Below are 22,536 nucleotides of genomic sequence, written 5' to 3'. Positions count from 1 at the left end.
AGGAAAAAAGAAAGAGAAAGGGAAGTTGGAACCATAGTGTGAACAGTTCCGTTTATTATAAACAGAGTCCTTCCTGTAGGTGGGGCCACATAGCTATTCTCAGGGACAGAAAGTTATGAGCAGAAATGATGAATTCCATATATGAACTAAGGATTTAAGAAGCAAACTGTCTCCCGTTTTCATTACCCTTCTGCTGTCTTGATGCTGATGGCAATTGGCAATGCTGTCTTAGGGGATGGCAGAGCCACAGATGGAAGAAAGCTTGGCCCATGAATCCCATGTGCAACAGTGCCATTCACCAACTAGTTACACTCATGTTAGATTTTCACATGAACAAGAAATAAAGTTACTTAGTATTTGATCCATTTTATGTTTTTGGATTTATTTTTCATAGTTTAGCCTACATCACACCAAAAATGTCAAAGCCTGGAGGCCTCTGCCCAGACCCCCCAAGAGAAAGTCAGAGCTGAAAACGCATTCCATGTATCCTAATAATTCTCCCCACATCCCACCTACAGCATCCCAGCAAGCTGTTTGACTTCCCTGTTAACTAAGGCCATTCACTGGATACACCTCCATAGGGAGAGGACAGCTGGGCTAAGTCCTTTCGCCTGGAACTTACTACATGGGAAAATAAACAGGAAGGACACAATTACACAGATTCTTTTACCATCATCTCTCATCCCCCAGCTTCCACCAGCTATATGGGCACTGGTTTGCCTACTCTGTCTCCTTTCATATTTCTTCCAATTGAAGTCCAGATCAGAATGAGGAGTGTGCATTGAACCTCCCAAATGAAGCCCTACCCTAGAGCAACCCAGTACTGGGCTTTTACTATGACTTATACTTCATTTCACCACAGGCACTAATTAACTAGAGCTGAGCCCTGAGGATGAACTTTGTATTTCCTCAAACCATGATGAATTTCAATGTCCCACAGACTGAGGGCTAAAGACAGGGAACAGACTATGCACAATCTATTCTCTGGCCATGATCCCTTTCTAGGACCTTCTAAATTGTAAATTTCCAGTTATGCTCAGATCCTCTTCTCTGCCATTACCTTCAACAAAAATGCCTCAGAGAGGTAGAGGGTCCATGTAGAGATAAAAGTATCTGTGTATCTGCTTTATACTACAGCCCTCTTATGGGGAGAAATTGCATTACAGGATAAGCTGTCCAATAGAAATATAACATGAGCCACATACGTAATTCTAAATTTTCTAGTATCTACATCAAACAAGTAAAGTGAAACAGGTGAAAATAATGTATACTTTATTTAATCCAATATATCCAAAATGTTATTATTGTACTCTACAATATAACAATTATTAATAAGATCTTTTACGTTATTTTTTGAACCAAGTCTTCAAAATCTGGCGTGCATTTCACCTATAGCACATCTCAATTCAGACTAGTCACATTTGAATTGCCAGTGGCCCTTGGCTACCATATTGGACACCAGCTCTGGTCAACTCCTTGATATTTGTTTCCACCCTCACAACCACCTCATATTTCTTTTACAGTTGGCTCAAAAAGCATATAGCACCTTTTTACCAAAGTTACAGCTACTCACTTCCTAGCTGTTCATGTTGAGCATTCAGGAAAGGGGATGTGGACAAATGGATAGAAATCATTCTCTTCCTAAAATAATCTATTGGATTGATCATTTCCTCCTTTCCTTTTTGTGTTTCAATGAATTTGGAAGATTTTGTTTTAAGTTTTCAATTACTACCCTTAAATTTTTAAAGTCCATGAAGGCTGTAGTGAAAACTGAAGTTAGAATCTTTCTTTAATTTTAAAGCATCCAAAATTAACATGATAATAGGTTTTTGCAATCATATATATGCTTATACAAAAATACATCAATTTCTTTGCTCATTTATTGCATTTTATAAAACCTATGAAGTTACAAGAATGTAAAATTACAGCTCAATTTCTTTCATAAACAGAGATAAAAACAAAACCTAAACTATGTATTAGCAAAAACAAATTCAGTATTGCACATGAATAATAGTGGCTTATTTCAGGAATTTGTATTAGATTTAAACATTGAAACAAATCAATGTACTCTGATAACAATAAAAATGACACACGATTATCTCAATAATTAAGACAATTATCTGTTGAAACTCAACTTTCCATTCCAAACTTACAGCAAATTAAGAGAACTTCTTACATTTGATTCCATGCACCACCACCACCAAAAAATCTCCCTCAAATAGCACGGTTAATAATAAAAGGTTGAAAGTTACCCCCCCCACCCATCTCAAGATCTGTCGTTATTTAATGGAGGATATTGTCACCACTGGGTGCATTCTAGCACTGAATAAATGTTCAATAAAAAAGGAGAGAGAATGCAGAAAACAGAAGGTCAAAAAGGAGACTGAGGTGTGGGTGACCCTCAAAGGATACTGCTCAGATGTGGGTGAAGACAGAATGTTCAAGAGCTTGGACGGCGCAGGGACATTGGGACTACACAGTTGCAAGGATTAAAATATGGACAGAGAGTGGTAGGAAAGTAATATTTAGTGAAGGTGTAGATGGGAAAGCCATGGTTTGTGACATTAAAAAAGGAGACAGTGCCGGCATCATAGTCTAAGAAAACCCCAACACGGCGAGGGGGCACAGTCATGGAGAGGAGCAGGGAGCTGGAAGAGTCCTCATAAGCTCTATATTCATGTTTATGATGCAACCCAATCACCCAGTAGCCATTCTGAGGTTGATATCTGGAGTAAACATTGCGATTGTTCACAAACTGGTTGACAGAGAATGGAGGTGCCACTGCGTGGCTGCACACGCCCAGGATCCAGTCAGTCTTCTTGGCCACATCTACCTCCCAGTAATGTTTTCCTGAGGAGAAGTGCTGAGAGCCCAGGACACCACAGTCATAGTGCTCTTCCAGATGAGACCCAGGCAGCTTGGCACCCACAAATCTCACCTGTCTCCGGTTTTTAGACAGGACGAGATTTAAATTAGCTGTGTGTGGATTCAGAGTCACATCCACTGTGGGGAAAAGGCACAACATCAGCAGATGAGGGTGGGTGCAGGGGTCTTTTGCATTGAGAAGAGGAAATGGGGAGGGGGGGGAGGAACTGGGGCTCTGTGGTGGGGCAGGGGTGGAAGCATCACCAGTTTAAACCTGAGTGTGCGGGGGAATGTTTGCAGAGGACCATGTAAAAGAGGGTCAGAACACGGCAGCTCAAAGAGGCCACGGTTCTACTCACCCCAGTAGCTCTGGACATCTGTCAGCTCTGTAATGAGAAAACGTCAATCATGCAGAGAACCAACAGCCTCAGGTCTGATGCCTCTCCCCTTACCTGACTCAGGGGTGTGGCAGCGAATTCGGGGAGGATGTGAGCTGGCCATTTTATTCCCCCTTAAATGTGAACTGTATCTTCTTCACACACGATGTCCCACCCTCTCCCCCGCTATTTCCAAATACCAACTATATCCTCTACTCTATTTATTCCTTACTACTATAATCATCCACACCCAAATTCTGTCTCCTCAACCTCCTCACCTCGGACCACCCGTAGCATCTTTTTCAGATCTGGGGCTCGAAACACACTCTTCAGTTTGGTGGGTAGATCTTCTGGCTTCTTCAGAGTCCAATACTCACTCCTAGGGAACAGATATTGTAAATCTCCTACATGGCCGACCTTGGGTTCCTTCGGCACCGCTGTCCTTCATCTCCCAGGCCCATTGGTGAACTTTCAAGACTCAAAATTAGCATCATCCCACAAAGAGCCCTGACATTGGAGCCAGAAGGCCTGAATCAGAAACTTCTTACTATCTGTAAACTTTGGTAAGATTTAACCCCTTAAAGCCTCTTTTATGTTTGTGTTGTTGTTTCTGTAAGACATATTAATATTTTTCCCTTCTCTCTGTTAGAGGTTATATAAAATTCAGTAAAACAATGGCTGCAAAATCCTTTGCTATCTCAAAAAAAGAAAAGCCACCAAAATATTTAAACTGTCAGTGCCAACTCAGAGGGTCTATCATGAGGGGCAGGAAATGTGTGTTGACAGGCAGAACACCAAGAACCTGTTACTGGGGCTTTGAGAGCACCAAACTTTCTGAAGACTTTCTGGATTTAAGCCTTAGAGGCTCCCAGAGGCCTAAAAAGGCCTTCAGAACAGCACTTTAGGATTCACTGTCTCTTAGGATTATACCAGTTGGAGAAAGGAAATGTCCTCACCTTCAAACTGAGAGCACAGTCTTTGAAAAGGACAAGGCTCCATATTTCATTTGTCTGTGAGAGCTCTAAGGTACCTGGTGTGTAGGCAATTTTAGATGTCACCTTCAAGAATGAGATTCTAGTGTATGGGATAGAGGAGAACATGTTTTGATCTTGGGCTAAAACTACTCTTCTCAAGACCTCAGGTCTGCTTTTATTGGAACTGAGAAAAATAGGAGTGTGAGGAGAATTAGGTAGCAAGACATCGACTGATTCAAAGCCAAGAGAGAAAGGAAAATTCAAGGCAGATGTTCCAAGAACTGAACTGTGGACCTTGGGAAACAATGCAGATAGAAAACTTCCCTCTGATAAAATACAGGGGCAATGAGAAGGTATTTTGAGGTAGTCATAACGACTAGAATTAGGGCTGGAAACAGGTACAGAGGTTTGTACCTCAAACCTCACTCGGAGAATCAATGATACTGTAACCCTTTATTCTTAAGAGCACTGCTATCCCCAACTTGTGAACCTTCATTACCCAAATTCTCCTACCATAGAAACCAGGCCATTGTCTTTATTTTGGGTGGCCCAAAAATTCTCATGATGAGAAACTCAAGACACCACAGTCCCAAATCTTCTCTGCCTTGTGATTTTTTTCCTTTCCCACTGACCATAAGGTAACTTTATGGGTGGGTGCAGAAATCTTTTGTCACTCCAAAGGAACCACCTGGTGTTCTCCTGCACATACCTTTCTGTGACATCACTCACATCCTAGGGAGGAAAGAGACAGGTTAAGTCAAGGAGTCAGAGGCCCTGTCCTCCAGCACAGCCTCATCCAGCTTCCTCACCCCATCCCCACCACCCTATATGATGGGAATACTAATGAGCCCGATATGGAGGCAACAAGGTCAAGAGGTAAGAACTTGAAAGCACATAGTTCCTGAGACCCTATGTAGGGATGTTAGGAAATGATGATTCATTCACTGGCACCTTTATTTTTACAACCGTGTGTGTGTGTGTGTGTGTGTGTGTGTGTGTGTGTTCACTGGCACCTTTATTTTTACAACCGTGTGTGTGTGTGTGTGTGTGTAGGTGTTTAATGTTATATACATACATCACTTATATTTGTCAGATGTTGTGCCTGACCCTAGAGAGAATCTTTCATAATTAAGCCATAATTTCTGTCCTTGAAAATGCTTACATTCTGGTTGCTGAGGATACAAGGGCCTTAAATGTGTCTGTTTCTTTTGTAATATATATATTTTTAATTTTTACTTATTTACTTTGAGAGAGAAAGAGATGGATTGATTTGTGTTTCCTCTTATATATACATTTATTGGTTGCTTCTTGTATGCACCGTGATGTGACCGGGGATCGAACCTGAAATCTTGGCACATCAGGATGATACTTTAACCTACTGAGCTACCTGGCAAGTGCAAATGTGGTTGTTTCTGAAACCTCACCTCCTCTAATCCTCTATGCTCTCTTTGCTGACTTCATCTATTTTTCCTGACTTCAACACACACGTGTAGATACCCAACCCTGTACTTCACAGATCTCTCCTATATACCTCAGCAAATGAGCCACAGGCACCAACAACTCAAGATTTTTAAAAGAAAATTTACTTTTTTCCCAAACATGAGGTCTCCTCTATTGTCTTCTACCTTCCTCAATGATGCCAGCATCCACCATCCACGTAGTCACCAAATTTAGGTATAAAGTACTTTCCTAAAAACCACCTTATATTCACCCTGATGTCCCATCTTAGATGAAGCCAGTCCATTTCATACCCTTAACTTGTTTTAACCACCTGCTTTTCCAGGTCATCACTGCCACTGTCTACCTCATTTGAGTAGAATTACTTCACGGACTATCTGGCCTCCCTAACTTCTGCTTTATACATTTCAGTGACTGAAGAAAAAGCCCGATGGCTTGGTCTATGTAACAGGAATAACTATCAAAGCATTTAACAGAAACACAACTCAAATTGGCTCAAATATGGAAAGTAGTAGAGGTGGTAGATGTGTCAACTTACACCAAATATCTAGGATTATATCAATTTTAAGGCGAGGTTGTACTGAGGAACTCAAATGATCCAATCAGGTGCCGCTCTATGGCTATTTCTTCTGTGTTAGCTCTATTCTCATGGTTTACATTTTGAAACTGGAAAGCTGCAGGCTTATATTCGGTTATCAAATCTTAATGGATAACAATGTCACACAGACATAGAACAGAAGAATGTGTGTGTGATGGGCAAGTTCTAGAAAAACAGACTGGGTTGAGATAACATTCAAATTCAAATGTCTGCTGGGTAGCCATACTAATGGGTGTGGGAGTCTAGACAGATGCCTGGACTAGAGATATAAATTGATGATCTCTTTGCATTTACAGAGCAACATTTAGTTTGAGGAGACTATGGAGAGACTAGAACTGGGAGGGTGGGGGTGAGGGACAGTAGAAAACGTTAGGGGAACCCAACATCAAAGATAAAAAAAAAAGGGCAAAAAGAATAAAATGAAGGTGTGAAATCAGAAGCAGTCAGTAAGGAAAAGCTCCAATGGGTAGAAAGTGACTACCCCTTGACCTCAACACTAGGGCCCAAGAGTAAGTAAAGAAATTAGAGCAATAGGAAAGCAAGACAGACAAAAAATAAGGAAGGACTTAAAGGTTCCAGAATGTCACAAGGTGCTTTCTGCCTCAACTTCATAGTCACAGGATTCACTCTATGTAAAAACCAGCTGTTCAGATTTTAACCTCAGTTCAAGCTCCATCCAATCTCTCTACATTTGACACCTTGCACCCTCTCGACCTACACACCTACACCAGAGCCCAGTCTTCTTGTGTCTTAAAAGACCGGTTCAAATTCCTACTATGACATGTTAAATGATTCTGCCCTAGAGAAGAGAGTGAAAGCAAAGAAGGGCTGGTGATTACATAAGAATCCCTGGGCACTTGAGCTTGGTATGTGTTTATGTGTGATGAAGCTGGGTGAAAGCATATGACAAATCATAACAGAGAATTAGCGACAACACGTGCCTAATGGGCTGTGATTCTCAACAGGGGGATGTGGGAGATGTTACCCCCAAGGGACATTTGGCAATGTCTGGAGGGTTTTTTGGTTGTCACAGCTGGGCGTGGGTATTACTGGTATCTAGTGGGCAGAGGTCAGGGATGCTGCTACATCTTACAACATACAGGGCAGCCCTATGCAGCAACTTTTCTAGCCCAATATGTCAATAATGCCAAGACTGATTAATGCTGCCATAGAACATCACTGGACACAATAAATTTTCTCCACAGTATCAAATGAACTTTTGGACCACCTTTTATATATAACACATAAAAGTGAGACATACCCTTAGCATCTGTTCTTTTAATTACCTATGCTTTATCCATGACCTCTGCACAATTGAACAGGGAAGAAGCACTCCAGGGTCAAAAGAATTTTGTTCTTGCCCCCACCAGGATATCAGTTCTATGTGAGAAGGGTAGGAAAGTTGGTCCGTCTTTTCCCTGACTCTAGTGTTGGGGCTCCTTCATGGGTCTTACCTGCAGCAGTTCCATTGTGGACCCCTGACATCGACGCTCCAGATCTAAGATGAGCTCCTTCAGTGCCTGGCTCTGGTGGACCAGCTCAACCTCAGCCTCTTCTATAATATTCAGCCCCTTCCTCTCCTCCTCCTCCAGCTTTTTCAGTTGTCGCTGCTCCTCTTTGTCCAGGATGTTTCTCAACTGATTAAACTCTGTCTGGATCCTGTGTCTCTCAGGTTCCATCTGATTCTTCAAGGACATGGAAGAGAGAGTCTGCTAGTCTGTGGAGCTGAGGGTCTCCCCTCTAAGGGACGGAAGGCAGTCAGGCTCAGCACTGCTGCCCTGGCCAGGTCTCACTATAAAGGGGGAGTGATGGGGGGAAGTTCTGCAAAACCTGGTCTTTCTTTAATTCTCCCCTCCACTCTTCCAAGAACACTAGCCTTGGGTGGCCTTATCGATATAGACTGGGGTTCCTGGGCCTCTCATGCCTCTACATCAGCCTCCCCATACAATTTTGAGGGAGGAGGCAGAAATGATTGGCCTGTGCCTAACCAGTCCTTCCAAGTTTCAGAGCTTGAAACTGTAGAACAAAGTCCAGAATCAGGAATCAGAAGCTGCTCATAGCCGTGGTTCCTCTCCTATGTGACTGGCGTAAAAAACCTGGGTTCCCTTTTCATATGTTCATTTTCTAACTCCCCTTTTCTCTCCCCTGCCCTGCACCAGGAACAGTGGCCTTGTCTGGAGGAGTTGCAGTGAAGGACTAGGCAAAGGGAAGCTCCTCTAGCCAAACAGGAACAGACAGGACCGGGTTTCCTTGCCCTCGACTCCCATACCCTGCCCTGATTCCCAGGACACTTTCAGGAAGAGTCTCTCTTACTTTCCAGGATGTCCTCTTCTCTATGATAACAGCTTTTAGTTTCTCAGCTTCCTGCTGCTCTTGCCTCAGCCTCTTCAGAGACTCCTGGAACTTCTCCTGCAAGAAACACATCGAGTCAAGCAGGGTGCAGCGTTAAACTGTCTCAGTGACTAGACAAGGAGTGAATGGGATAGAGCATGCTGACCTCAGAAGCCTGGCCTGGCCTGAAGCACTGAGAAAGCCAAAGTGTCTTTTATACACAGGGGATAGAAACCAGTGGAAAGACGCTGATTCTCTTGCCTCCCAGGGCAAGAACCTGACCATGAAGTACTTTCAGTTTTTTACTCTCATTGCCAACATATCCCCCGGACTCAACCCACCAAGCCCCTTATTCCCCCCACCCCCCGACATCCTCTACTCAAAAGGACATGCAGAGCTAATCCTGAGCAGCAAGAAAGAGGTAAAGTGTCTACTCTTGGCCGGGGAGTAATTTTCCAGGTTCATTCCTTTAGCTAAATGGGAGGACTACAAAAAATTAAATTAGAGCATGAAATTAAAATTTCCTGCCAAGAATTCCATTCCTCCCTACTTTCCCTCCACGTGGGCTCCCACCTGATACTCCTGGGCAACTTCCTCCATGAGGAACGTGTGGTGACCACGGTGCTCCTGAGACCTCTCGCAAAGCCAGCAAATTAGCTTCCCATCCTCCTTACAGAAGAGCTGGAGTTTCTCTCTATGGTGCGCACAAAGAATCACCTTCAGCGGCTCCCCTGAGCCCAGCACCACCTCTCTGAGCCTCTCCGCTATGTTGGCCAGGTGCCGATTAGGTCGAAGGTTCCTGAGCTGGTAGCTGGTCTGGCACACAGGACAGCTGCTCTCCCCTTCTTGGTTGACCCGCGATTCCTTGTTATTCTCTGCAATGCAGACTTGGCAGAAGCTGTGGCCACAGTCTATGCTCAGGGGTTCCGTCAGGAGCTCCAGGCAGATGGGGCAGGTCACCTCATCTTGTATGTCGACCAGTACTGTTGAAGACACTATAGCCATTCTCCTGGCTCCTGCCTGCCCAGGCCTGGCTACTACGGTACTTAGAGAATCCTGGGTAGATGGGCAAACAAAACAGGGTCAGAGTAAGAAAATTAGGGAGAAAAAAAGGGATGCTGACTACCCTGGAATAAGAGGTCAGATACCTGGGGTAACAAGGTCTCCTCATTCTAACTTTAAACACATTCTTTACCCCAGCGCATAGTAAACATCAATTTGCAACCTCATCAGAGCAAAGTTTATGATTTCCTTTTACCTCTTCTGGATGGATGGACAGAGGCCCTGGAGATGAGTGACCTGTGTGAGCCACCATCTGTTAGACCTTTCCTCAGTCCACCAACCGCCCCCCTCAATGTTAAAAGCACCAAAACACGCTGCTGCCTCATGGTTTTTGCACTTGCTGTTACTGCTGCAAGGGAAGCCCTTCGCCCTGATATCTGCATGTCTTTGACGTGATTCTACTCTCTCCTTACACATTCCCTTATCAGAGGAGTCTGCTGTTGAGCTAGTTAAGGCTCGGCCACCCATACAATCGCTCTTGATAACTTACTTGCTGGATTTTTCTTCTTACCATCACCTAATATATACCTTTCATAGCCTGAATTCCCCCCAAACCAGAACGCAAGCTCCATGGGATCGGACACCTTATTTGGTTCATGACTGTATTCCTCCACCTGGTACACTGTCCACCCTGCAGGTCCTCAGCTTTTGATAAACACCTAGAACCTCCTCATTGCTCCTTAGAGTAGACCTTTCTCACGGGCCTTTTCACCTCTTTGCCGTCACTCTGGCATTGCTCTGCAGTGTCTAATCCCCAACACCCAAGGTATCATTTACTGTGAAGACACTTCTATGTTTTCTTTCAATCAGGACCAGGGCTAGTGTGCCTTCAACTACGCAGTGCTTTGTGAGCTGGCTCTTAGGTTTCCCAGACAGGACTTCAGTTAGCCAAGCAGAGCAGAGAATGGCTTTCAATGAAAGTGATTCATTGCTGGAACAGTAAAAGGAAATGGGCCGGGGGAGGGGGAAGGAAAGGAGACAAACGATTCTCAGTGTGATATAAGACAACTGTAATATAATTTAGTGATTGAAAACTTCTAAGAATGAGAATAAAGATGTTTTTCAATAAGGACATTTATTTTAATTCAGCACAGACAGAAAAATAAATTTGCAGAAGTTGTGGCACCTCGACTGTCTAGTTAGACAAGCTTCTAGATTTCTTAACTGACCCTCGTGCTAGGCACACAGGTCCAGCTCTCTCACATTGTCTTTAAAGGTCCTCTAATGAAACCTTGTTATGAATTAGATAGTGATTTTTCTCCTAGTTCCAACAGAAGTAAGAAGATATGAAGGGGGGTGAGAAAATGAGTCATTTATTCTTATAACAAATATTTATATAGACTCTGCTCAATCCCTGTCCCTGGTAAAAATATTAAGAGGCTCTTCCTCATGGTAAGAGTTAAGAGCAATGAAGGATCAAAGAGCAGTGACTGCATACGTGTAATGCAGATATATACTTATGTACAACGTGGTCAGTGTGGGTATAATTTGAGATCACAAGGTCCTGTAATTTGCACCAATTTTAAGATAAAAATCATCAAATTGCCTGCAGGATCAATAGGCCCTTACAGAAGAAAGGGCCTGAGAAAGTGTCCAAGAATAAGAAAAACATTCTGAGAAACATACATAGCATGCATACCTGAGCAGGGCAAGTACAGGGTATTGCTGGGGATCCAAGCTGAAAACAGGATCTCAGTGCTGCCGCCTAGTGATCGCTGGTGCTCTCGCAGGTCTGGACCTGTTCATCAGCTTTGCCCAGTTTAGTAACAGCAATGTTAACAGTAAGTATTTATTGAAAGTCTGTTATGTACTGGGCAATAATCTAATTACTATACATGTAACAACTCAATAGTTCCTTATAGCAACACTGCGTGCCCTTTCAAGCCCATTTCACAGTTCTATAAACTGAGGCCCCGAGAGGCTAGGAAGCTAGTCCAAGTGGTAGCTCTGGGATTTGAAGGCAGACACTCAGGCTACAGTGCCAGAGTTCTTACTACTCCTCTCTATTCCTCTTCTCTATCAAGGGCACAGAATAAAACTGTTAACAAATTAATGAAACCAAGCAGTGAATTGGTATTACAGAGTATTTAGTAAGAGAAAATAATCAAAGCTTTAGTTAGAGAAAACAATCTAAAATAGCTCATTAAGTTTTTTACATTAATTATATGTCCTAATAACATTTTGGTACATTCCATTAAATGTATTAAAATCAATTTTACCTGTTTCCTCTTACTTTTTAATGAGGCCACTAGAAAATTTAAAATTATATATGTGTCCCTATTATATTTCTATATTTCCTTACCATCTAATGCACTAATTTTTTTAAAAAAATATATCTTTATTGATTTCATAGAGAGGAAAGGAGAGGGGAAGAGAGAGAGAGAAACATCAATGATGAGGGAGTCATTGATCGGCTGCCTCCTGCACGCCCCTGACTGGGGATGGAGCCCACAACCTGGGCATGTGCCCTGACCAGGAATCAAACCCTGATCAATGCTCAACGGCTGAGCCACGCCTGGCAGGGCTAATGCACTACTTTGGATAATAAAGACAGAGGATCCCTGAAGAAAAAGATGTAAGAGTTGCTGTCTCTTGTGAAAGGGTATAATAAAGTTGAGAGCGGAGAAAAGAAATTGTGAAGGAGGGAGACAGTTAGTTCTTGCATAGTTAGCAAGGGTTTGAGTAACCCTGTCTCACATACTAGCAGGCCCTTGACCACCAGCTGCAGATGAGCGCAGTCCACTGGAGACGTGGGAGGCCAACTGAGTCCGAGACCGAGGCCAGCTCTCAAGAGCAGTGTGGATGAGCTGAGATGCCAGTCAGGCTGTGTGAGGAGAGCAGGACCTACAGCCTGAGGTCCTAAAGCCCTGAGGATCAAATTAGCAAATGAAAGAGGCCAAATCCACAGTGCGAACAGTTAAATCAGACACAAAAGCCGTAATAAGGTCAAGTGGTCAGCTAACTAGCAGCACTGGCATCCCATAGAGCTCTTTATGCAGAATCTCTAGGTATCACCGTGACCAGTTCAGTCTCTGCACTTTATGGTCTTCAAGTGATTCACGTATGCACATTAAGTCTTCAGAAGCAGTGCCTTAGGTAAGGCAGCCTCCTTCCCAAGTAAATGCAATTTAGGATGCAAAATAGTTAGAAAGGGGCAGGGCGGAGGGGGCGAGGATGGGGAGAGAGGAAGGCTAGAGAACGGACTGCACTTAGATCTGAAACTTATATTAGAATATAAGGTCACAATCTGATATCAAAATGGCTTTCATAATAAAGTCAGTGTCTGGGCAGAAGCTATTAAAGGTTGGACCAGGATGGGGATGGGGGTGGGACTCAGAATGAAAATTAGAAATAAGATAGTGAGGGCTGCTCCCACCCCCGCCCCCAGCTAGAAGCTCCTGTGAAAGTGAAGTAAACACCTAAACCGGTGGCAACTGCATTTATAAAGTAAGTTGGACTTCTTGTGCTTAGGGAATACAATATTTTTTATCTCTGTGTAGAATTATATTCCACTCTAATCAGTTATCTAGAATTGATTATCTAACAAGTGGCGCTCCACAAGTATTTGAATCGGAACATAATCAGCTTCAAATATATATATTTTTAAACTTCAAAAGAATCGCTACCCCATGCATTTCAAAGATGTTTTAGTAACTCTGAAAGTTCTTAAAATATTGTCCTGCACAGGTTTTCTTTTTCCTGAGTATTAGATAATCCATTAACTGAGTTTTTTAAGGATAAATTATAAAACTTTTATGTTTTTTCCTGCATCTGTGAAATTCCACTTGTAATTCCTAACTCTGCTGTATTTTAACTTGTTTAGATGTCAGCAGTCATATTTTCCTTTATCATAGCGCATTTTACCATATTTTATTCCCTACACTACTTCAAAACTTGCATATTTTTTAAAGGTAGGCATTGGGTTTGTCAATAACAACTTAATAATTTGAGTAAGGGTAATAGTAAATCTATTTGGCAGGCAGTCTCCTGTGTATTTAAACGACTGCCTCACTGAATCCTCACCAGGATTCTAGGCTATGAGGATCACCCGGTTCATTTTTATAGATGGAAGAAATGAAGCTCAGCGACAGGTGGGGGGCACACCAGCGTCTAAGCGTCTGGGCCAAATGCCACGGGCTGCAGCACCCACCACCCATTTCAGCCCCGACTGAAAGACTGGCTCGGTGCTGCCCCCTAAGCTCATCCGCAGTGAGGACGGGAGAGACAAACTACCACCTCCTGAGCTCCGCGGGGGGGGCCTCATCTCTCACCGCCCCGCCACCCCCCACTGCCCGAGGTGGCCGAGAGTGGCCCCGGGCAGTCACGCGGCGGCCCGCAGGCACCGGCCTGTGACGGGCACGGGGAGGGCCGGGCAGCCAGGGGCGCTCCGGGCGGGCGGCCGCAGGGGTCCGGGCGCCTCCAGGCAGCCCGAGGAGCTCAGACGGGCCCTGAGGACGGGGGGCGGGCCTTCAGCGCAGTTCTTCCCGCACCGGAGCAGCGCGGCCCGCCCCTCACGCAGACGGGGGGGTCCCCTCCCCCGCGGCCGGCGGCCGGCGGCCGGCAGCTCGCGGCTCCCGCCCCCCGCCCCCCGCCCGGGGAAGGTCTGGGCCTGGGGGGTGGGGCCGCCGGCGCTCGCTTCCGGGGGCCGCCGGGGGGCGGGGGGGGGCGCGGGGCGCGGTCATTTCCGCCAGAGCCTGCGGAGCTGCGTGCGCACAGTCGCCAGCTTCCGGAATCAGGCTTCCCGCGTCCCCACCCTTCACTCCCAGCCCCCGAGGTCCTCTCTCGGGCCCCTTCCCGAAGGACAGGCAACTCCAAGCCGCAGAGGCCTCCCTCCCTCCCGCTTCGCCGCCTCGGACCCTCCAGTCCAGCCTGGAAGGCGGGTCAGACGCTCGGGACCCGTGGGGACGGCGGTGGGAGGCCAGAAAATGGGCTTGTTTACTGACCTGGGACGCGGGGCCGGGGCCGCGGCCGAAAACCTGCCGCTGCTCCCCCTGCACCGAGGAGAAAGACCCCGGGCAGGAGGCGGGGCGAGGGGAGGGGATGCTGGCGATAGGGCCGGTCCGGCCGGCCGGGCCCCGGGGCCCGCGCGGGGGTGTGGTCCCGGCGTCCCGCGGGCCCAGGTGTTCGTTCGCCCGGCGGCAGCTTCCGCGGCCGGGGGAATTCTGAAGGCCCCGGACGACGGTTTCCTTTGGCTTTCAGGCGGCGGGCCAGCGTTCAGTAACACCGTCAAGACACCTGTATTCCATATGAATATGTTACGTAAAATATTTAAGGGAATGAAAGTATCTACAGGTATGGGAGTGAGTCAAGATAACCGCTTGGCGTCATCACAACGGCATGTTTTGCAAAATGATATTTAAAATTTATCAATGTAGATTTCCTGCCCCAAGGCCACTGAGATGACGACCCCCACCTGGTCTGGAAATGTGGGTTGGGGGAGGGGGACCTGGAGGAAGGGGGGTGTCCAGGTAAGTCAGAACAGAGGGTTGGGCAGCGTGGCTTTCACTTAGTATAGTATTTTCAAGGTTCATTCATGTTGTGTCATGTATGAGTACTTTATTCTTTTGATAGCTGAATAATATTACAGTGTGCGTATTTTTCACATTTACATATAAATTATTAATCAATTTTTAGATATTTGAATTTTTTCTACTTTCTTGGTTTATTATAAATAATAGGGCTATGAATTTCCTTGTACATTTTTTTTTTGTAAACATAAGCTTTTTTATTTATCTTGGGTATATACTTAATAGAATTGCTGGGTCATGTATTTACTCTTAAGGATTTTCCGGGCTGTTTTCCAAAGTGACTGCACCATTTTACATTCTCACTAGCAAAACAAGAGGGTTCTAATTTCTCCACATCCATGCCAATACTTGTCATTGTATGTCTTTTCTATCATAGTCATTTTAGTGGATGTGAAGTGGCATCTCACTGGCATCTTAATTTGCATTTTCCTAAAGACTAAAGATGTGAACCATCTTGTTATAGGCTTTACTATCATTTGCATATCTTTGGAGAAATGACTCAGATCCTTTGCCAGTTTTTAAAATTAGATTATTTGTGTTATTAGTAAGAGTTCTTTATATATTCTAGGTACCAGTTCTTTATGAGTTCTATGATTTGAAAATATTCTCTTCCATTCTAGAAGTTATCTTTTTAATTTCTTGATTGCATCCTTTGAAGAGAAAGTTTTCAATTTTGATAAAATCCAGTTTTTTTGTTACTTGTACTTTTGGTGTCCTACCTATGAATGCTTTTTGCCTAATTCGAAGTCATGAAGATGTGCTTCTATATTTTTTTCTAAAAGTTTTATAATTTCGCTCTTAGGTTTACAATCTATTTTATGTTAATTTTTATTGTGTGAGATAGAGGCCCAGTTTCATTCTTTTGCATGTAGCTATCCAGTTGCCCAGGTCCACATTTTTTTCTCATTGAATTTTCTTGACATTTTTGGCAAGCTACTAAAGAATTTTAATCGGAGTGTGTGTGTGTGTGTGATGGGCAGTGTCTAAATGTTCTGTAAGAAATGCCTAAAATCCAGGAATCCAGGGAGACTACATGTTTAGCAGTTGCTTTAATTGGAGGGAAAAGTGCTTAACTAAATGCTATTGAGTATAGATAGAAGAGAATGGATTTGTGAAAAACTGGGTTTTTTCCTCCATGCAATTTGAGAACAACGTATAGATAGAAATTAGATATAAGTAACTCTAGATATACATCCAGGTTTCTTACTCTCACATCTTAATGGAGGATATTAAGAAGAATAGGTGAGGTAAAAGATGAAGAATGCAGCAAGAAGAGAAATGTGTGGTGATATTTACGGTAGTGAGGGCAAGCAGAGTTTGCCACACCAAAATATGCCTCTTTAGGATACTGATTATTTTAAACTTGTTATTTTTAAGACACAAAAGACTCAGGGAAAACCTTTGACCTCCCTAACTGCCTGTAAGAATTTAGATAGAGGACCTGCTCCAGGGAGGAATCTATCATCATAGATAACTATATAGTTTAATATGAACTAGGTGTGATAGACAGGGAGGAACCATCAAGGTCCCTTTGATGAAAGCCCCTCTCATTGTTAAAGATCACCCAGAAACATTTATTTACTAACCATTTGCTTTTCCATCTTCATTCCTTGTGAATTTCCTTCCTCTCCTTTGAAGTCCCAGTCCCCCACCCCCATCCCCTGTAATGGCTCAAAACTAGAAAGTGACCATCAATAGGCTGTGACACTTGGAAGCTCAATTGTTTTTTCACCTGAAGTCTTTTGATTTTTATTCTAGGGTTAAAGTTTAAAATAATAAAGGGATTGAGGGCTGTGAGGCTTGGAAAAAATGCAAGTGGGACGGGGAAGAAACTGTCTCAGCTTTTTCTCTTCACTCTTAATTTTTTGAAACCTGCCAAATTGAAATAGTAAAGCCATGATCCACTTGGGCATTCTCAGACAACTGAGAATAGTTAGAAAAAGATAGCATTGATAGTGTTTGGGGTGGTCTGAGATGGAGACTTGGAATAGTGGTAGTGACTCAATGAAAAGAAATATCTTAAACCCCTAGATGAACTATGTTACACTTCTGGATCACAGCTTCCTTATTCAAACTTCTCAGATTTTCAGTGATCATAATCTACAAGGCAGGGCCTCCTTGCATTGTTTCTTAATGAAGGTATTTTCTTTAAATACAAAAAAAGGCAGATTCTCTGATTCTGGACGCGAATATGTTACTTTTGTGGAAATAACATCAGAGAAACTTTGCTGACCAGTTTTTAAATTGATTTGAGAAAGAGAGAAAGGGGGAGAGAGAGAGATTTGTTGTTCCACTTATTTATGCATTCATTGATTGCTTCTTGTATGTGCCTTGACTGGAGATCGAACCCACAACCTTGGTGTATTGGGATGACACTCTAACCAACTGAGCTACCCGGCCAGGGCTTGCTGTCCATTTTTCAAATGTAATTCTTTACTAATATGATGTGTTAATTTTGTAATTTAAAATTAATAAAGTAAGCTATAGAGAAAAGTTTTCATCTTGAAATAAAAAAAAATTTAATAATTTATCAACAACATTTTAATATACATAATCTGTGATCTAAATGTTTCACTTTTAGGCATTTAACTTATAGAAATGCAGTTCTCCTAGAGGTGCACACAAATATACCCAAAAAGTAGTTTACTTCATCTATTTTGTAATTGAAAAAAATTCAATTACAAAACATCCATTAATATGCCAAAGCAACAAAACATCCATTAATATGCCAATCAAAACAACTCTAAAGTGGGTGTTATCACCTTATTTTACAGAGAAGGAAATTAAGCCTTAAAGAGGTTAATTATATTTCCCAGACAAACAGCTAGTATGTGCTGAATCCAATGGAGACTGCAACTCTCTCCCAAGTCCCTGGGGTTCTCAAGTTCTGTGTAACTTGGGAACAGCTACACTCCTGGTAAGCATGAGAGTGTGGATTAAACAAAGGTGTTTCAAATATTTTGGTTATAACAACTTTGCCATAATGACTAACCTTATGTAGATGTTGTTTTGTACTTGTGAAGGTTTATCTGAGAAGTAATTTCCTATAAGAGTGAATTTCTGGATTAAACGATAAATGCATGAAAATTTTGTTAAGATATTTCCAAATTCCACAAAAATTATATGTATATTTATGAGCAATGTATGAGAGAACCTGTTTTCTCACAATGTTAATCCTTTTAATTTTTGCCAGTCAGACAGGTGAGGAAAGGTATTTTGGTGTAGTCTTAATTGTATTTCTCTTGTTAATAATTAGGTATATTCTAGTTATGTCTTTGTTCTCTTTCTCATCAGACTTGTAATTAGTTTTGTCCTTACATATTAAGGAGGCCTTATATAGTAGGAAACATTAGTGATTTGTAATATAATTTGAAAATATTGGATATTGCATTATCTGCTATGATTGCAGGTTCTTATGCTTTGGGACAATAGAGATAAAAGGCCTTTCAGAACCACCCCTTTCTTTAAGGAAAGCAGTCTAAACAAGGATTAAAGGAGCAAACATTGCCCGGCCGGACGTGGCTCAGCGGTTGAGCCTTGACCTAGGATCCAGGAGGTGGTTTGATTCCCGGTCAGGGCACATGCCCAAGTTGGGTCGATCCCCAGTCGGGGGCCTGCAGGAGGCAGCTGATTAATGACTCTCTCATCATTGATGTTTCAACTCTCTCCCTTTCCCTTCCTATCTGAAAGAATAAATATTCTCAGTACCCAACAGAATGGATCTTTCATTGTGGGTAGAGTGTGGGAGTGGACAGAGTTGAGATGTGAACTGGATTTTCAAGAATGAGTTGATCTTGGACTAAAATTTAGGCTGAGTTGCTCTTCTCAATCTCAGAGAACATTCATCTAACCTATTTTCTTGTGTGAATAATTAATGATTAGTGAGCAAGCTACCAAATTACAGAGATGTTTATATTTCTTTAAACATTTATTAAAGAATATATAAATCAACACCTCTTAGATATAAGTAGGTATTTTTACTTCTCATTTTAATGATGCATATAATTTTTAAATACAAAGATATAAGTAGGTATTTTTACTTCATCATTTTAATGATGCATATTTGGATGGAAAAGAGTGCTCTATCCCTATACGGTTATCTCCATTTTCATAAATGGATGTGTCCACCTACATATGTTGCTGTATGTTAGCATCTCTGAACTTGGGTATATGCACATGTGTGATTATAGACATATGTAGCTGGTAATAAAAATAAATACCACTCCATGGGACTATGAATTTTTACACATGAAAGTTCTCAGGTGTTTCCATTGTGAGAAAGATGTTGAACTAACAAATCTAAAAGTCAAAATTATATGCAAGGGATTAGGTAACTCACTAGGGAGAAAACACACGTGAACACTGAGAAAAGTCCTATTTGGATGGTAGATTCTAGGTAAGTTATGTTTCCCCTGGTTAGTTTTTCTTGAGATGGTGGGGGAGCAGAAGGTATTTGAATAATAGGTAGAAGAAAGTGAAGCGGGTATTAATATTGATTTCTTAAAAAAAAATTCAATGGTGGATTTTAGTAGAACATTTATTTTACTTTATTTTGTATTCACTCCTTTGTAGTCTATATTCCACCAGAGACATTTCTGCAAATCAATAAAAACTCTTTATAAACATTATTTTTAATGACTGACTAGTGTTTGATAGTATATATTACATAGCATTGTTTATTTAATTATTGTCATTCAGGCAAGATATTAAAGCTATTTTCCTTTTTGGTATTTTGCTATTGTAAATAATTCTGGAATTAATGACTTTTTTTTTTTTTTTTTTGCATAAATTTCTGTGCTCGTTTCTGATTATTTCCTTGAGCTACATTCTAGGGAGAAAAATTAGTAGGTCAAAGAGAATGAACATGTTCAAGGTATTTGATTGATATTGCTGAATTCCAAATGACTCTACAGACTTATGCTTTTATTGCAAGTATGTGATATATATGAGAGACCACCTTGGGAGAAAGGTTACAAAGCTTATAATCTTTGTTGATTGTAGGTTTTCTGGACTATTAATACATAACTCATAGTGAATGAAGAGTATAAAAATTGTCAGCTAATCTGTATTGTGAGTTGGTAAGAACTGTATAAAAGTGGACATTATTTTATATCATTAAATGATAATGAAGATGAAAACAGACAATTAGGATCAGGGCTAAGAGATCTGAAATATCTTCCTCAAGTGTAATTATAAGGATCTGTCCAATGGAAGCTGTCTCATCTGAGTCCCACTGCCTGAGCTGAATCACTTCCATGATTGATTGATTGATTGATTTTTACTTTATTTTCAATTAAAGTTGACATACAATATTATATTAGTAGCAGATGTACAACATAGTGATTAGACATTTATATATACCTTATAAAGTGATCACACCAATAAGTCTAGCACCCATATGACACCATACATAGTTATCACGTTATTGACTATATTCCCTATGCTGTACGTTACATTCCTATGGTGATTTTAGTAACTGGCAATTTGTACTTCTTAATTCCTTTCACCTTTTTTACCCATCCTCCCAACACCCTTCCCATCTGGTGACCACCAATTTCAGTAGAACATTTATTTAAATAAATTAGGACATGGGTGAGAATGACATGAGGTAACTGGGAGATGTAAGGGTGAGGATAGGGTGGATATAGGACAAGTAATAGGAAAAGTGATTAAGATGAGCTCAAGTCAGGAGCCTTTAGTTAAATTCCTTGACAAGATTTGAAAACATCTGTTTAGCCCCTTCCAAAATCGGCCTGGTCCTCACCCCATAAATAATAGGATTGAGCATTGGTGGGATGACCACATAGAGATTGGCCAGGAGAATGTGGACATAGCGTGGGATGCGCCTCCCACCAAACCTGTAGGCAAAGACAGAAAAGAGGGCAGGGGTGTAGAAGAGCAGGATGACACACACATGGGAGCCGCAAGTGCTCAGGGCCTTGGACCTGGCCTCCCGAGAAGGGAGGTGGAAGACGGCTCGGAGGATGTGGGTGTAGGAAACAGCAATAAGGGTGACGTCCAGGCCAGTGGAGAGGAGAGCGGCTGCCAACCCATACCAGACATTGACGGAGATATCAGAACAGGACAGACGGGCGATGCCCATGTGCTCGCAGAATGTGTGCGCGATGATGTTGACCCGGCAGTAGTGCAGGCGCTTAAGGAGAAAGACGGACGGAAACATGATGATGAAGCTGCGGGTCAGGGCGGCGGCGGCGATCTTCCCAATGACCGGGCCTGTGAGGATGGTGGCATATCGCAGCGGGGAGCAGATGGCCACATAGCGGTCAAAGGCCATGGCCAACAGGACTGCAGAGTCGGCCACAAAGAGGAAGTGGATGAAGAACATCTGGGTGAGGCAGCCATCAAAAGAAATGTGGCTGGAACCCAGCCAGAAGTTGGCCAGCGCTTTGGGCATGGTGGCAGTGGCGAGCATGACATCAGCACCGGCCAGCATGGACAGGAATATGTACATGGGCTCATGCAGGCTCGGCCGGGAGAGAATGACACAAATTAAAATGCCGTTGCCTGCCAGGGCGGCCACATACATGGTAAAGAAGGGGATGGAGAGCCAGGTGTGTAGATGCTCCAGTCCAGGGATGCCAACAAGGAGGCAGCCTGCCGTGCGAGTGTCCGAGTTGTTTGTAGCTGCTGTGCTGCTAGCAGGTAAGAGAGCCATGGTTTTCTGCAGAACACTCACCTGTGCCATAGGGGAGAAATAGCTTCAGACTTTGTAAACATTAGTAGAGTGCACATAAAAGGATGCAAACAACCACAAGGTCTGCACACACAGGTCCTCCAACCATTACGGGTTCTGCACACAGGCATATTCCCTATGGACAATCATACAGAAGCTGTGCACAAAGTGCAGTTACAGATCTTGTCCACAGACAGGCTCTGTGTCCTTATTTGGTGGCTCTCCATACAACTGTAAGACTTTCTGGAAACCCAAGGCTCAATAACATGGCCAAACTCAGTGCAGTGCCGCAGTTCTGAAAAGAGCAGGAATGGCTAGAAAATAAAAAACAATCTGAATAATCTCTGGGGCCCGGCTGGGCATGGCTCAGCAGTTGAGCGTCGACCTAGGATCCAGGCGATCAGGGTTCGATTACCGGTCAGGGCACATGCCTGGGTTGCGGGCTCGATCCCCAGTCGGGACCTGCAGGAGGCAGCCGATCAATGACTCTCTCATCATTGATGCTTCTGTCTTTCATCTCCCCTCCTCTCTCTGAAATCAATAAAGATATATTTTTAAAAAATTAATAATCTCTATGGGTATGTAAATTGTAGTAAATTCTGTAAAAAGCCCCAGGCTATGCACAGAAGGGCTGCAGTCTCATATCAAA

The 22,536-nt window shown here is 42.9% G+C and overlaps 2 protein-coding genes across 3 annotated transcripts; both read right to left on the bottom strand.

Moving 5' to 3' along the window:
• Positions 1-1,246: 1,246 nt before the first annotated feature.
• Positions 1,247-14,618, bottom strand: LOC107538708 (tripartite motif-containing protein 6). 2 transcript variants are annotated; one of them, XM_016215032.2, is made up of 8 exons: positions 14,609-14,618; positions 9,177-9,659; positions 8,586-8,681; positions 7,727-7,957; positions 4,926-4,948; positions 3,521-3,621; positions 3,225-3,251; positions 1,247-3,003 (listed from the first exon to the last, which is right to left on the bottom strand). In XM_016215032.2, exons 2-8 carry the CDS (start codon positions 9,606-9,608, stop codon positions 2,441-2,443), a joined length of 1,473 nt encoding a protein of 490 aa, XP_016070518.2. In that variant the 5' UTR covers positions 9,609-9,659; positions 14,609-14,618; the 3' UTR covers positions 1,247-2,440. The 2 variants fall into 2 exon arrangements, with proteins under 2 accessions (XP_016070518.2, XP_016070519.2); XM_016215033.2 differs by lacking the exons at positions 9,177-9,659; positions 14,609-14,618 and having other exon boundaries at positions 7,727-8,012; positions 8,586-8,608.
• Positions 14,619-20,888: 6,270 nt separating this feature from the next.
• LOC107538667 (olfactory receptor 52B6) lies at positions 20,889-21,899 on the bottom strand. The gene has a single exon (XM_016214983.2). It carries the CDS (start codon positions 21,897-21,899, stop codon positions 20,889-20,891), a length of 1,011 nt encoding a protein of 336 aa, XP_016070469.2.
• Between the last annotated feature and the right edge of the window lie 637 nt (positions 21,900-22,536).

The sequence above is a fragment of the Miniopterus natalensis genome, chromosome 11 (assembly GCF_054644295.1).
Source record: "Miniopterus natalensis isolate mMinNat1 chromosome 11, mMinNat1.hap1, whole genome shotgun sequence".
Lineage (NCBI taxonomy): Eukaryota > Metazoa > Chordata > Mammalia > Chiroptera > Miniopteridae > Miniopterus > Miniopterus natalensis.
This window is presented reverse-complemented; position numbering and strand designations above follow the sequence as displayed.